Below are 13,058 nucleotides of genomic sequence, written 5' to 3' on the forward strand. Positions count from 1 at the left end.
TGTACACATCAGTAAAACAAAAAGAGTAACTGGGGAAAGCAGGCAGTACCTACTATTTTTTTCCTGACAAACGTAGATGAGTTTTAGAATTGTGAATATTTAGCTCCTGAGATTAATGACTGGATCATTTGAGGATAATTTGGAGAACATTTTCAATTACTTACAGACCTTTGGGAACTGAACATTGGATTAAATAATGCTGATAAACCCTACACAATTAACGGCTAGATTAGGTTTGTACTTGCCAGGAAAAATAAATAAATAAATAAATAAATAAATTTTATATATATATATATATATATATATAAAAAAAAAAAACAGTGAAGAGAGGTAGGTTTACATGTCTTCATTTTGCAACATATTGTACTTTTGTTAGAATTTCATAACTGAGCAGAAAATCTAGTATAAGCTGGAGGTTCCCATGAACAGCACCTGTAGATATAAATAATAGACTAATAAAAAGCATAGTGCATTATTAATATTTTATATAAGATTAATCAGTAGGCACTCACGCGTGCTTGTGTTAATAATGTACACAAGCACACACACAAACATATATCCTGGAAAACAAAACAAAACAAACACTACTTCTACACTGTTGGCTCTGGTTAATAATGATGTTTCCTCCCATAACTATATGATATTTATAGGTGAGTATTTTAGAAAAGGGATTACCTCCTCTTGAATTAATATAAAATACTGTCATATTGCAGCTGTTATGGCTAAAAAATAAGAAATGACATTGTAGAATGTTTGTATCTATAAAAAATACAGACACATTTACAAAAATGTTTGTATTGAAAGTGAAAAAAAATATTTAGTAACATGAACAGATATTTTGTTTGTAATAAAGCAATAGTGTTACTTATAATGAAAAGCACGAAACATGAGAATATGGATTTGCAATGACAAAATGCACAAATACTTAACTCTAACAATATTAGGTTGTCTTACATTTCAGCGGATGTTCAAGTGTACAATGTAATCAGAATAAATCATTTCATTCTAGAAACCTTACTGTCCTGTTTATCTGTATAAAGGGAGCCCTATAATCAAAGCAGACCAACCTCTTTTTGCATCATGAGTTATTGGGATTTTCATTGTGTTGACAAGACTGGAGTATGTTGCTCTTGGGTTAGGGCATGTCTCTGTTCTTGCTGCTGTCATCTACAGAACTTGTCATCAGCATGTCTTGGCATTTTGCACTGACTTACACTATTTGATGGAGAGACAGGAATAAGGAAGGGAAATACTCTCCCAATGTTTGTTGTGACTACCTTTTCCAGTATCACTTAGCCTAACTTTTGTTCACTCTAGCCATGAGAAACAAAGCAAAAGTGCAGTTCACACAGAGTTGCACTGAGGATGAACCAGCCAGCTACAAAGAAAAGGGCTGGGTGCCAGAAGAAAGCTAGCTGTAATTAGTATAGTTTCTCCTTTTTCCTCTCCCTTGGAACACTTGAAATTAAGTTAAATTTATTGTAGCTGAGGTGACTCAGAATACAGCAGAATCAGGCCCTGGGTCTTTCTCCAGATGTGTTTTGATGCATAAAGCATATCTCTTCCTCTCCTATCCTTTTCTTTTCAAACAATTGTATTTCTTGAAATCAACATGAAGGTGACAGATCAGAAGGTATAATTCTGTCTAGAAGAAAGAAAAAGTAATTGAATAAAGTTGGATAAAAGACAAGCCCTGAAGAAGGGTTTTTGTGCCTGAAAGCTTTCTTTCTTTCTTGTTGTTCCCCAAATCTATCAGTTGTAATATAAAAGATATCCCTCCTTCATCTAAATCTTGTTTTACTTGTGCCTTTAAACCTCTGTGAATGTAACAGCACAACTACCACAATTTACAGTCATCTGTAATGCAGTATCTCATGGCAACAGATTATATGTGACCAGACCATATAACCACTTCACTGTGGGAATAAACAGTTGTCCTAAAAATAATTCTTTTAAAATTCAAATGCCTATTACACATGATACCCATAGCAGGAAATTGCTGAGGTAATCTCCTGAATCATCCTACCAGTTATCTCACCTTCTGCCCACTCTAATATTCTTTTTCCTAGCCTTGCAGTTGGACCATTTGTGTGGGTAGCATCAGAAAGTAATGGCAACAGCTTTCTGTGCTTTGTGTACACTGGCAGGCCTATTTCTTTGTCATGGTTATGTGTTGGGATGTTCTTCTGATGAGCTGACAACTTCTTATATATCCTAGCACCAAAAGATGGTCTGTAAAGATTTCTAAAGGAAGTCAAATCTGCCAAGAGGAATAGAGATCTCCAGGCTGAACTGCTAGACTTATCAAAGGCATTATTTCTATTTTCATTTTGAGGGCATTTTCTTCTGCTTCCTCAGCTGTGACTGTTAGCGTCCCAGTTCTCAAACATTATGTTATCACAAGACTAACTCAATGGTTGAACAAGGATTGATTTTTCCAACAGCAACCACAGTGGCTTTGGGTGATAGCTCATTGTTGCCACTTTTGTTCAGTGCAACATAAACCAGACCTTGTCCTCTCCTCATTGAGCTACATTTTAGAAAATCATTCTTCCATTCTAACAGATGATCAGTATATGGGGGAAAGAATACATTAAAGTGTATGTGTTTGAAAGAAACAACCCTTCATCTTCGAGTTTGGTTGCACTTTTTCTTTCCTCTCTCTTTCCAGGATCCTTCTCTTTGTTTACAGTTACTCCTTTTCCTGTTTACCACCTGGTGTAAAGGCCATGACTTCATCCATCTCCTCTTCATGGTGGTGTTTGTATGAGGAGGGCCTTGCCTTCAAAACTGCACAGTTTGTGACAAGGACATAGCTTTGTCTGTAAAACACCACACTGCTCTCTGTTGTTGAGTAAATGAATAATTAATATACTGAAATAATTATATGCAACAGATTTTACCTCCTTGTAATTTACAACTTGTGCTCCATGTTTCTGGAGAGCAAATTGCTTAGACATGTTGTCTTTATCACTTTTAACCAATAACTCACTTACCTGGAATTGCTTTGTTTGAGACCATGCTACATAGTCAAAATACTTTTAACCACTTTAGGCTGTAAACAACCTTCTAGTAAATACTAATGAGATATGTTCCAGTAAATTCTAGTTAGAGTAGGAACAGCTGCAGGGTAACATGTTTTTGGATTAGAGGAACAATTATTTATCTGGCATAAATGGTGCACATACTGGCTTAACCTGGCAAGAAGATAACGTTAATATCACACTGACTACAGTACAGTCTCACTCATTATAAAATTTACAGACTTATTGAAGTAAATAAATATGTACCCATTGCTACTGTTTTCTTGACACGTATATATGTAAATGTGTATATATATATTTGTGTATCAGTGCAGCGAGAAATGGCAAACAAACAAATCTACTCAGTGTTAACACTTTTCAAAAATGTACCTGACAGACCAGAAGTTTGAAAATGTTGACTGAAATTTTTTTTCAGGTTTCTGTGCAGCCCTGTCTCAATCAAGGAAAAAAAAATCTATCAGGCATGTGGCACCAGATTTCTGTATTTAAGCATCTGAGCTCATAAATTGTAACTCTCAGCTGTGCAAAAATGTGCATGAATGCCCTTGATGCATATATATTTTTGTTGATGCATGGTTTCTCTCCATATTCTGTCTGAGAAGTGGACACAAATATCTATCCTGTGGTATAATTGGGGAAGTCATAAAATAGCCTGCTGTACTGAGTCAGGATCTCACCCATCTGGGATTTATACTAAGAGATGTTCTTTTCTGGTTTTGCTGTCAGCACAAATGTTTAAATATACCTTCAAGAGATGAAATATTTGGATAGGAATTCTGTTTGCCTTATGTAAGCAAGCAATAGTCTGCTTTTAATGAAGTTTAATCCTCGAGTTATACTCCTCCATCTCTGCTAAAGCTGGAACGTATATAGTCACCTTATTTTTAAGAGGGATTACTTGTGGAAGAAGGAGTAAAAGTGGTCTGAAATGAGCTATTCTGTTCTGTTCTGTTCTATTCCAGAATTCAGACTACAAACTAATTTTTTTTTAACCATAATAAAGTGAGCTTTTGCAGTGCAGAGTTTGGAGCGTTCATAGGAAGGATGAAGTGATAATGGTATTTTTAAAACCAGTATATTTCCTTTAAACATGAATGATGAGCACAGATTCATTCTGCTGTAAGAAGGTCTTTATATCATCGTCCTTGCAGAAACCATCTAAACTCCTTCCAGAGGTGCATTGAACAATGTGGTATTTTATAAGCTGTCATAAGCAGCTCATTCTTTTTTCTCATCTTTTCCCCAGGGGAGAATTGTGCATGCAGTGGTAAGATTCATTTCTTCCACAGAATTTTTATTGTAGTCAGGTTGGAGAAGGCAGGTCAAAGAGTGTTTTGCACTTGGTGATAAAATATATGCTAGTCCTTAAGATTTTTATTCTCTTGGATCAGATCCCGATAAAGTTTTCTCTCCTGCTTTCTCAGAAATTAGCTCTAACTTAAAAGCTCCATTTCACCTGAGGAGTTATTGATCACAGTCTTCATTGAAAGATTTGGTGATCATTCAGCAGTTATAGACCCAGGCCAAGTAATTGTCACTTTCAAGAGATAGCCAATTCCAGAACTAATCTGAGATAAAGTGATGCAGTTCAATAGGTTTCAATCATTAACATCAGCTGAGGATTTGACCTAACTTTAGGAGTATATGAGAGTTAAAAGGTGAGCAAAATAGTTCTGGCTACAAATCACTGCAAACCTATAGTGGCATTGCATCTTTGTGGTTCTAAACACTGCAATGAGCGTCTAACTGACCATTTATAATAGGAACCAATGTCTTAAATTTTTACTAGATACCCAAATCTCATTCAATCACATATTGTTACTATATTAAATACAAAACACTTTTGGCGACTTTATGCAATTTTTGTTGATCATGAAATCAAGTGAGGTAGCCATAATGATGTATTTTGCCTGTAAAACTTAAGAGATCTAATAATCCATTTTTTCTGTATTAAAATATAAATTAATTAAAACTTCCCAAAGCAACAAAGTGATGCAATATTAATAAATAAATACATAAAGATACAACAACAACAAAACAACAAAACACATCAGAATTCTTTTCTGTTACTGAGTTTGTCAAAATATGGAACACGAAGATTTTCCATTTCTAACAGTTCTGTTTTTTTTTTTTGTAGGTGGAACATGCGTTGTTAATCCCACTGACTTGTTCTGTTCTGTACCTGGTCGCTTATCTCTACTCAGCTCCACTTCAAAGTACAAAGTGACCATTGCAGAAGTAAAGAGGCGCCTTTCACCACCTGAATGCCTCAATGCTTCCCTCTTAGGAGGTATTTTAAGAAGGTAAGTTAAAGACAAGAATAATAAGTACTAGACTGTTCTGCCATTTCTGTGTTTTCATTTTCTTCAAAAAGATTTTGTTCTCTTTCCCCACTTGGGTAGGTGATTGCTGCTTGGGAAAGTGGAATGAGATGAATTAGGAATGAAGACAATTTTTAGGGAAAATTTTAATAAACAATAAGAAAAAAAATAAGATTATACAGATATTCTTTATGGAAAGTTTATGTTTTCATTTTATTTTACCCCCTTATTTCAGTTACCCATCACAGATGAACAGGTGTTTGTTTTTGTTTGTTTGTTTGTTTGTTTTTTAAATTTAAAAAAAAAAAAATCTGTGTGAAAAAAAAATCATTAGCACTATACATTGACCTTTTTTGAGAAACTATTTCAAATTAAATTGTTTTACCAGGTGTAAAACAACCCTCACTGTAAAAAGAAAACAAAAAAAAAAAAAGGGAAAAAAAAAAAGGAGGTTTAGGGATGCTTTTTTCTTCCATTCACCCTCTCATGCCTCCTGAGCACAGAAAAGATGGAGTTGGCAGAATATGCTGGTTTCATTTTTTCATTGTGAGATGCTGGGGGAGAAGCGAGTAATTAGGAATGATTTTGTCTCTGACCTTTCACTGACCAGAGTAGATGCTTGCAGAGTGTAGTAGCAGAAAGGAGGAAAGTGGCAGACTCTGCCTCACATTACAAGTGGAAAACAAGGAGGCAACCGTAATTCAGCCAGGCATATGTGAGTCGCAATGTCCCTGAGGCATCAACTTAGATGGCATAAGCTACTTGAATGCCCTTTGATCAAAACTAGCTGGAAAGTCATAGGCTATTTCACTGCTGTCACTGAAGGCCACACTGATCCCTGTACTTACACTGTAAGTCATTTTATCCAACCTGCTATATTCTAAGATATGTAGCAGTCCAAGAACTGTCTCAAGCCATATTGCAGAGTAAGGACTAGATTGCAAAATTGTTCCGGGGGCATACACTCCACTGATCTATCTCAATAGACATTGAATTCCAAAATCTACATCCACAAAAATTTTCCTCTGCTAGTTCTTCACCCTGGAGATGCTTTCAAGTAACAGTTACATAAATGTTCATTTTAAATACTCATACCAAACTTCATCAATACCACTAAAAGGTGTTAAGAATGCTAGGGCATGAGTGTGAACATGGGTACTCAATTCTCTCTTCTGTTAAAATGCTTGAATGATCCCCATATGGTTTTGACCCAAACCAAATATCATTCTAGCAAATCATCCTGAGGCCTGGTTGATGATTTATCCAGGGGCTGCTCCAAGCTGGCAGTTTGGATAAAGCAATTCTATTTTACAGTGCAGAGAGTGTAAGCATATAGATTTGGTCAGGCTATACCAGTAGGTCTCAGGACTAGAGAACAGACTCGGACATTGTTGACAAGCACAGATGTAGTGAAAACAAATCTGCTTCATGATTTGCCCAAGACCCAGCAGGGTTAGTTTTGCATTCCATTAGTAATCACCATCAGGATATTTCCCCAGCTTGCTGTTCTCAGTAGACACTTCCTGACATAATATAGTCAAAAATGTGTAATCTCTCAGTGGGTAAAAGTGACCATAAAAATTGGGATATTCCTTCTTCTGCCTGAAGGAACTTGAAGCTGCATCTCAAAACATATAGGCAGACACTTTTAGTAATCAGTGATGGGTTATTCTAGGCTGGAGGACCCTCAGTCTCATTTGAGAATAATTAAATATTTGTTGGGCAAAAGCGAAGGCATAAAAGTGGTGATGACTTTATTATCTAATGACTGGGCCATTCATTTGGGATGGGAAAGATCTGGGTTACAGTCACTGCTCTATTCAATGTTTAAGCATTTTAACATTAGTTATGCACCTCTAGCTTGCTGCTGCATTCGTTGAAAAGACACAGGTTCAAATTCCCTCAGGCTGAACAAGAAATTGAACCTAAGTCTGCTGCATAAGTGAATATGCTTGAAAAGCTTCAAACACTGAAGTACTGCAGAAAAGCAGTTGTGGGATGCACCAGGAACTATTTTGTGAGAACAAAGTGTTGTAGACATCTGGGATAGGGGCACAGATAACCAAAGATGTCTGAGATTTTACCATCAACATTTTTTATTGGCTTATCCATATTCTTAAGAAGTGCTGGGCTTCATATATCACATTTCTTTGTACCCAGATTTCTACATAGATCATATAAGCATAGCTGGAGCTGTGTTCCACGTAGACATCTGCATTTTAGTAGCTGTCTGGCTTCCTTTTATAATCATGTAGAAGAAATTGGTAAAGGTCCCTTATTCTAGACTTCTGTTTATTATCAGTCTAGAAGTGTTTGCTTCTCTTTGGATTGTCTTGGGAGCCTGGGGTGGCTAGGTCAGATATAAGTGACTACACTGTCAATATTTACATTCAGTCATTGCAATCCCAGGCTCAGCGTCCAAACTCGGCCATGGGTTCCACTAAGTAGAAAGCTGTGTGAAGATCTGATACACCTTTGATATTTTAATGTCTGTCAAAAAAAAAACAACCTGAAAAACTCACACAGTGTGAGTAGGTACTTAAGAATATAACTCTGAAAGACTTTCCATTGATGTCATCAGAGTTGGCATGGTTGCATACGTTTGCTAATAAGGTGTACACCATTTCTAGATAGAGAGCACAATAAACACAAAATCCTCTCTTCTACATTTCTCTTCTGACAGAGCAAAATCTAAGAATGGAGGACGCTGCTTGAGAGAAAAATTAGACAGACTGGGACTGAATTTGCCTGCAGGAAGAAGAAAAGCAGCAAATGTCACGCTCTTGACTTCCTTGGTAGAAGGTAGGGTTTGTAATACTGCAATAATATAAACACAATTTAAATGTTTTTTGTTAAAACACTTTTCAGCCACTGTGTTAAGTATCATAATCTGTATTTGTACAAAGAGGAGAACTGGCTTGCCCAAAGCCACAGGCAGAACCAGTGGCAACATGGAAGTTCACTCTGATATGTCTTTGCTCCCAGCAAGTGGTTTGGTCGTATAGTTTCCTCAGCATTGATCTGTGCTTTTTGTGCTGGGATCTGCCTTACAAATCAATGATCCAAGAGTTCTTGTGAGAGAGATGAATGTCTTATACCAGCTCTGCAAGTAGGTTAGTTTATACTTTTTTTTAAAAAACAACAACAACAACAACAAAGAACACTTGTGAATTTCCTGGACCTGATCCAAAAGTGTGATTTTTTCCTCCCATAAGAAGGCCTATTATTTACACAACCCTTTTCCTCTCACACATAAATGAATGATTTTTTTTTTTTTTTTTTTTCTCAGATAAACTCTAGGCAGACCCAGGAGATACTTTCTTGGCCTTTATTTGTTGTTTAAATACAATTCACCAAATACTGATGTGTTCTTCAAACATTCAGCTGGGAGATGCAGGTTCAAACCCCTCAGGCAAAAGGAAGAAACTCTACCTGAATCTCTTCTATTCTGGGTGAATCCACTAAGTACTCAGTTTGTTGTTTGGCTGCAAGGAGCAGCTCTGGGAATTTCAAATCCCTCCTCCTTGATGTTGAGAGCATTCAGCTCATCCTAAAGGTCAACACCTTCTGGGATCATAACCTGAAAAGTCCATACAGATCTAGGCAAGTAGACTGAGGTCTCAGCACATATTACCACAGAATCACAGAACTACAGAAAGGTTGAGGCTAGAAGGGACCTCTGGTGATCTTCTAGTTCAACCCTTCTGCTCAAAGAAGGGTCAACTAGAAGAGGTTGCTTAGGACTTTGTCTAGTCAGGTTTTGAATATCTCCAACAGTGGAGTCTCTACAAAGCAGGGTAAAAAACACTGAATCCACACAAAATGAGATTTTTCAGAATTTAAGAAGAGAAACTGGGATCCTCATGGGCCACTGAGCACACAAAACTACAATGGGGCTGCTCTGAAATACAGACATATCCATATACACTTTCCTCCAATAAAGAGAAAGTCCTAATGAAGTTGCAGACTTAGAAAAGGTACCGGTTTAGGGGAGTAAGGGCTGTTCCTTCATGAGTCTTGGGTCATAGCAGAGAAGAATAAACAGCTATGTGGCCAGACACTCATTCATTAGAAGAGGTGGAGAGGGAGGAAACCCTCTTTCAATTGTTGGCCTGGGACTGATGGCAATGTAGTTTTACTGTAAGTCACAATTAGATTTTTTTATTATTATTATTTTTTTTTTTTTTCCCAGGAATAGATCTGTCTTTGCCTCCCTGCCCTTTGCTCAAAGCCAATAGCAAAATTGTTATCAAGCCTATACCATTGCTTTTTTTCATGGACTGTTCACTGATTGTGATATTCTAAGTCCTAAAGATATACACTGAAGAGAATGAGTTCACTAGACCTGCTTGCCTAGACATGATAAACATGGATCTTGTCTACCAACATTTTTGGGAAAGACACCACCATATGTGTTAATATTCCAACAGAAATCAAAATGAAGCTCATTTTATGTCTATGCAAACAATGTCTATGTAAATTTAGTTGTTTTCATTGAATTCTGTGTGGTATAAGCTATTCTCCTTCTTTGCATGCAAATATTACTTCCAACTGGTTATAACTTGTAGCACAGCTTCTGAAAGGAAGCTCATCCTTCAGTGGCTACTGATGATAGATGAGGCAGATATGGAGATACACAGGCTTACTCCAGATTTTAGAATCACAGAATTGTAAGGGTTGGAAGGGACCTCCAGAGATCATCAGGTCCAACCCCCCTGACAAAGCAGGTTCCCTACAGCAGGTTGCCCAGGTAGGCATCCAGACGGGCCTTGATTATCTCCAGAGAAGTAGACTCCACAGCCTTCCCAGGCAGCTTCTTCCAGTGCTCTGTCACCTTCACCATGAAGAAGTTCTTTCACACTTTGTTGCAGAACTTTCTGCACTCCATTTTGTGGCCATTGACCCTTGTCCTGTCCCCATAGACCACTAAAAAGAAGTTGACCATATCCTTTTGTCTCCCACATTTAAGGTATTTGTAAACATTGATAAGATCCTCTCTCTGTCTTCTTTTCTCAAGGCTGAACAGACCCAGGTCTTTCTGCCTTTCTTCATAGGGGAAGATATGAAGACAATGTGCAAAAAAAAAACAGTACTGGTTTTTAGTGCGTAATATTGATACACAAATTGATGTCATAACGTGTTAGTCTTATTGAATCCCAAAATCTCGGGTGGACTATGTGGACTTCTCATATAGACCCTGCATTGTGTCTCGATTATGGTAGAAAAGTATGGTAGAAAAGTATGGTAAACTTTTAAGTTTATTATTACAGAAACTAACAAGGTCCTCACAGTCCTCATTGTATTGAAGTATTTAATATTCCTGTAAGGTAGGTATGTTCTCGACCTCTTCAATATCACTTTGAGTGAGGTAAGAAAAGGCAAAATCGATTGTGTGGTTATTATGCATTTTGTCAAAGACATCTCAAAAGTTTAACACAACTAATATTTCTCTTAATCTAAAATAGATTAAAATTATTGTGGTTTTGGGAGTCCTTTGAAGTTCAACAGAAAAACTGCAATGAATTTCTAGGATGTGGTGATAATGTGAAGATCCAGATTTTATGAAAATTATTCAGTTCTTTTTTTTCTACAAGCTTGCTTCTCTTTGGGTTCAGCATGGCTGCTGGCTGTTTACTGTTACTTTTTTTTTTTTTTTTTGGTGTGTGTGTGTGTTTTTGTTTTTTTGTTTTTGATAAGACTGTATCTTTAGTGTCTTCGGTAAGAACTTCTGGGGACCAAAGTAGGAATTATTGGAGATATTAGTTCTGTTCTTTAGATATTTATCTAATATTTAGATATTAGTTCTGTTCTTTATATTGTCATCCACATAGATTAGCACAATGGGTGGAAAGAAAGACTGGGAGAACAACTGCAGCATCGCAAGACTCTACAGCAGTGCTGGACTTAGCTTTGTTCAACCTGTAGGTGAAGGATGCCCTCTAGTGCCTAAATTAGAAGACAGGAAAGGTCATTTTCTTACCAGCTCTAAAAATAATATACTTTTTAAAAAATCCTACTTAGCTAATGTAATAAAGGCTCCTCCATTAATGGCATTCCCAAGGATAAGCTGGTTCAAAGGAGTCAAAAGCATCCCCGGTAAGAATACAGAAGGATGCAAGAAGATGGGAGATGTCCCCATCAGATATTTGGTCACTTACAAGGCAGAGACATAGCATAAATGTTATATCAGATGCAGGTAAAAGAAATACGTGAATGAATTTAAAACTAACAGGTTTTTTTTTACAAACAAAAAAAAATAAAAAAAAAAGGAAAAGCACTGATGAAAAAAATATGGAATTTGTTTTCCTGTCAAACCTAAGTAAAATACTAAATTCACTAGACAGAGCAATGATGACTGCTTTTGTTATTTGGGGACCAAGAATCTTGAGAAAAATAGATCATCAGTTATTTTTATTTTTTTTTTTACTCTGCTAGCAACTGTCACACTCTCCCTTCAGCCTTTGTTTTAATATCCTTCCACATTTCCCCCCTTCCCTTCTCATCCTACAAACTGAAAAGAAAAACAAAAAAAAAAAAAAAAAAAAAAAAAAAAAAAAAAAAAAACACTTTCATTCCACCTCCTGCCCATCTCTCCTCCCCCTGCGTAGCATCTCTGCTGGGTAGAGCATCCAGAGGAGGTGAAGCTAAGAGAGAGTAAGAGGTTCAGATGCCAAGTGTCCTCCTCCTGGGACACTGCTTCTGCCTTCAATCTTCATAGGAGCATCTCTCACTCTTGCTAGACCCAGGAGAGGCTCACACTGCTCCTTGCACCTGCCCACAGAAGCCTGTCAAGGTATACAGGCTGGTCCCTCCACTGAGGCTTTCTAGAGCTGTCTCTTCTAATTCAGCTTCAGCAACTGCCTTTTTCCATCATGCAAAGCTCTCTGGTCAATTGTCAAACAATATAGGAAAGACAGCACTGCCTATAGCTACAAAGACATGCTGTATTTATGTAGAAAACGCCAATGATCCCCAGCACCCATTCTTTGTCCCTGCAGAAGGAAAGAATAAGGGGCATTGCACATAGCAAAATTTAAATTTAGGTGAAACAAAGCAATTGGCTACAAGTGCCAGATATTTTAGGGTTTTCTACCTTTTGTAAAACTACTTCCTAACATAAGTAATAACAAAGCAGAATACTGCAAATTTAAATTGAAAGAGAAGAAACCAGTCCATTTACATTTCCAATATTTCTACTTTCTCCCCTAGAATAAATGTTTTTCCGAAATATGATATAGAAAAAAAAATATTTTATCATGTTTTGTACAAACTGCTTTCCCTGGACATGTTTTACCATGCATTAATGTTAGACAACTCCATTCACTGATATTAAATATATATAATATATATAGGAATATAACACAGTCCACTTCTACATGTAAATACACCATCATTAGGTGGCAGTTCAAAATGACATATTTGCTCAGCTATGAAATATGATAAACAATGTTCTGTAGAGTGTTCCATGTTTAGATTTTTGTTTTTGTCTGGAATTTGATGATGTAATTTAGAATGCCTATTCCATGTATCACACAGGTGTACTTGCTATACGTATGATTATGCATAGTTATAAAGTACATTTATAACCTACATCAATTTATGCTTTCCAGTATTTTTTAAAATATATTTAAAACATTTGCAGATTTATTTTTCTCACACAACACAATAGGCACTTTTTTTAGCTATTTTTTTC

The 13,058-nt window shown here is 36.6% G+C and overlaps 1 protein-coding gene across 1 annotated transcript in view; it reads left to right on the top strand.

Annotated features, from left to right (window-relative positions):
• Positions 1-13,058, top strand: part of TFAP2D (transcription factor AP-2 delta) — a 50,259-nt gene that overhangs the window by 11,700 nt on the left and 25,501 nt on the right. The window contains exons 4-5 of the mRNA XM_032185493.1: positions 5,182-5,347; positions 8,049-8,167. Of these exons, the coding sequence (XP_032041384.1) occupies positions 5,182-5,347; positions 8,049-8,167 (285 nt within the window). The remainder of the gene's footprint in view (positions 1-5,181; positions 5,348-8,048; positions 8,168-13,058) is intronic.

Source organism: Aythya fuligula, chromosome 3 (assembly GCF_009819795.1).
Source record: "Aythya fuligula isolate bAytFul2 chromosome 3, bAytFul2.pri, whole genome shotgun sequence".
Taxonomy (NCBI): Eukaryota; Metazoa; Chordata; class Aves; order Anseriformes; family Anatidae; genus Aythya; species Aythya fuligula.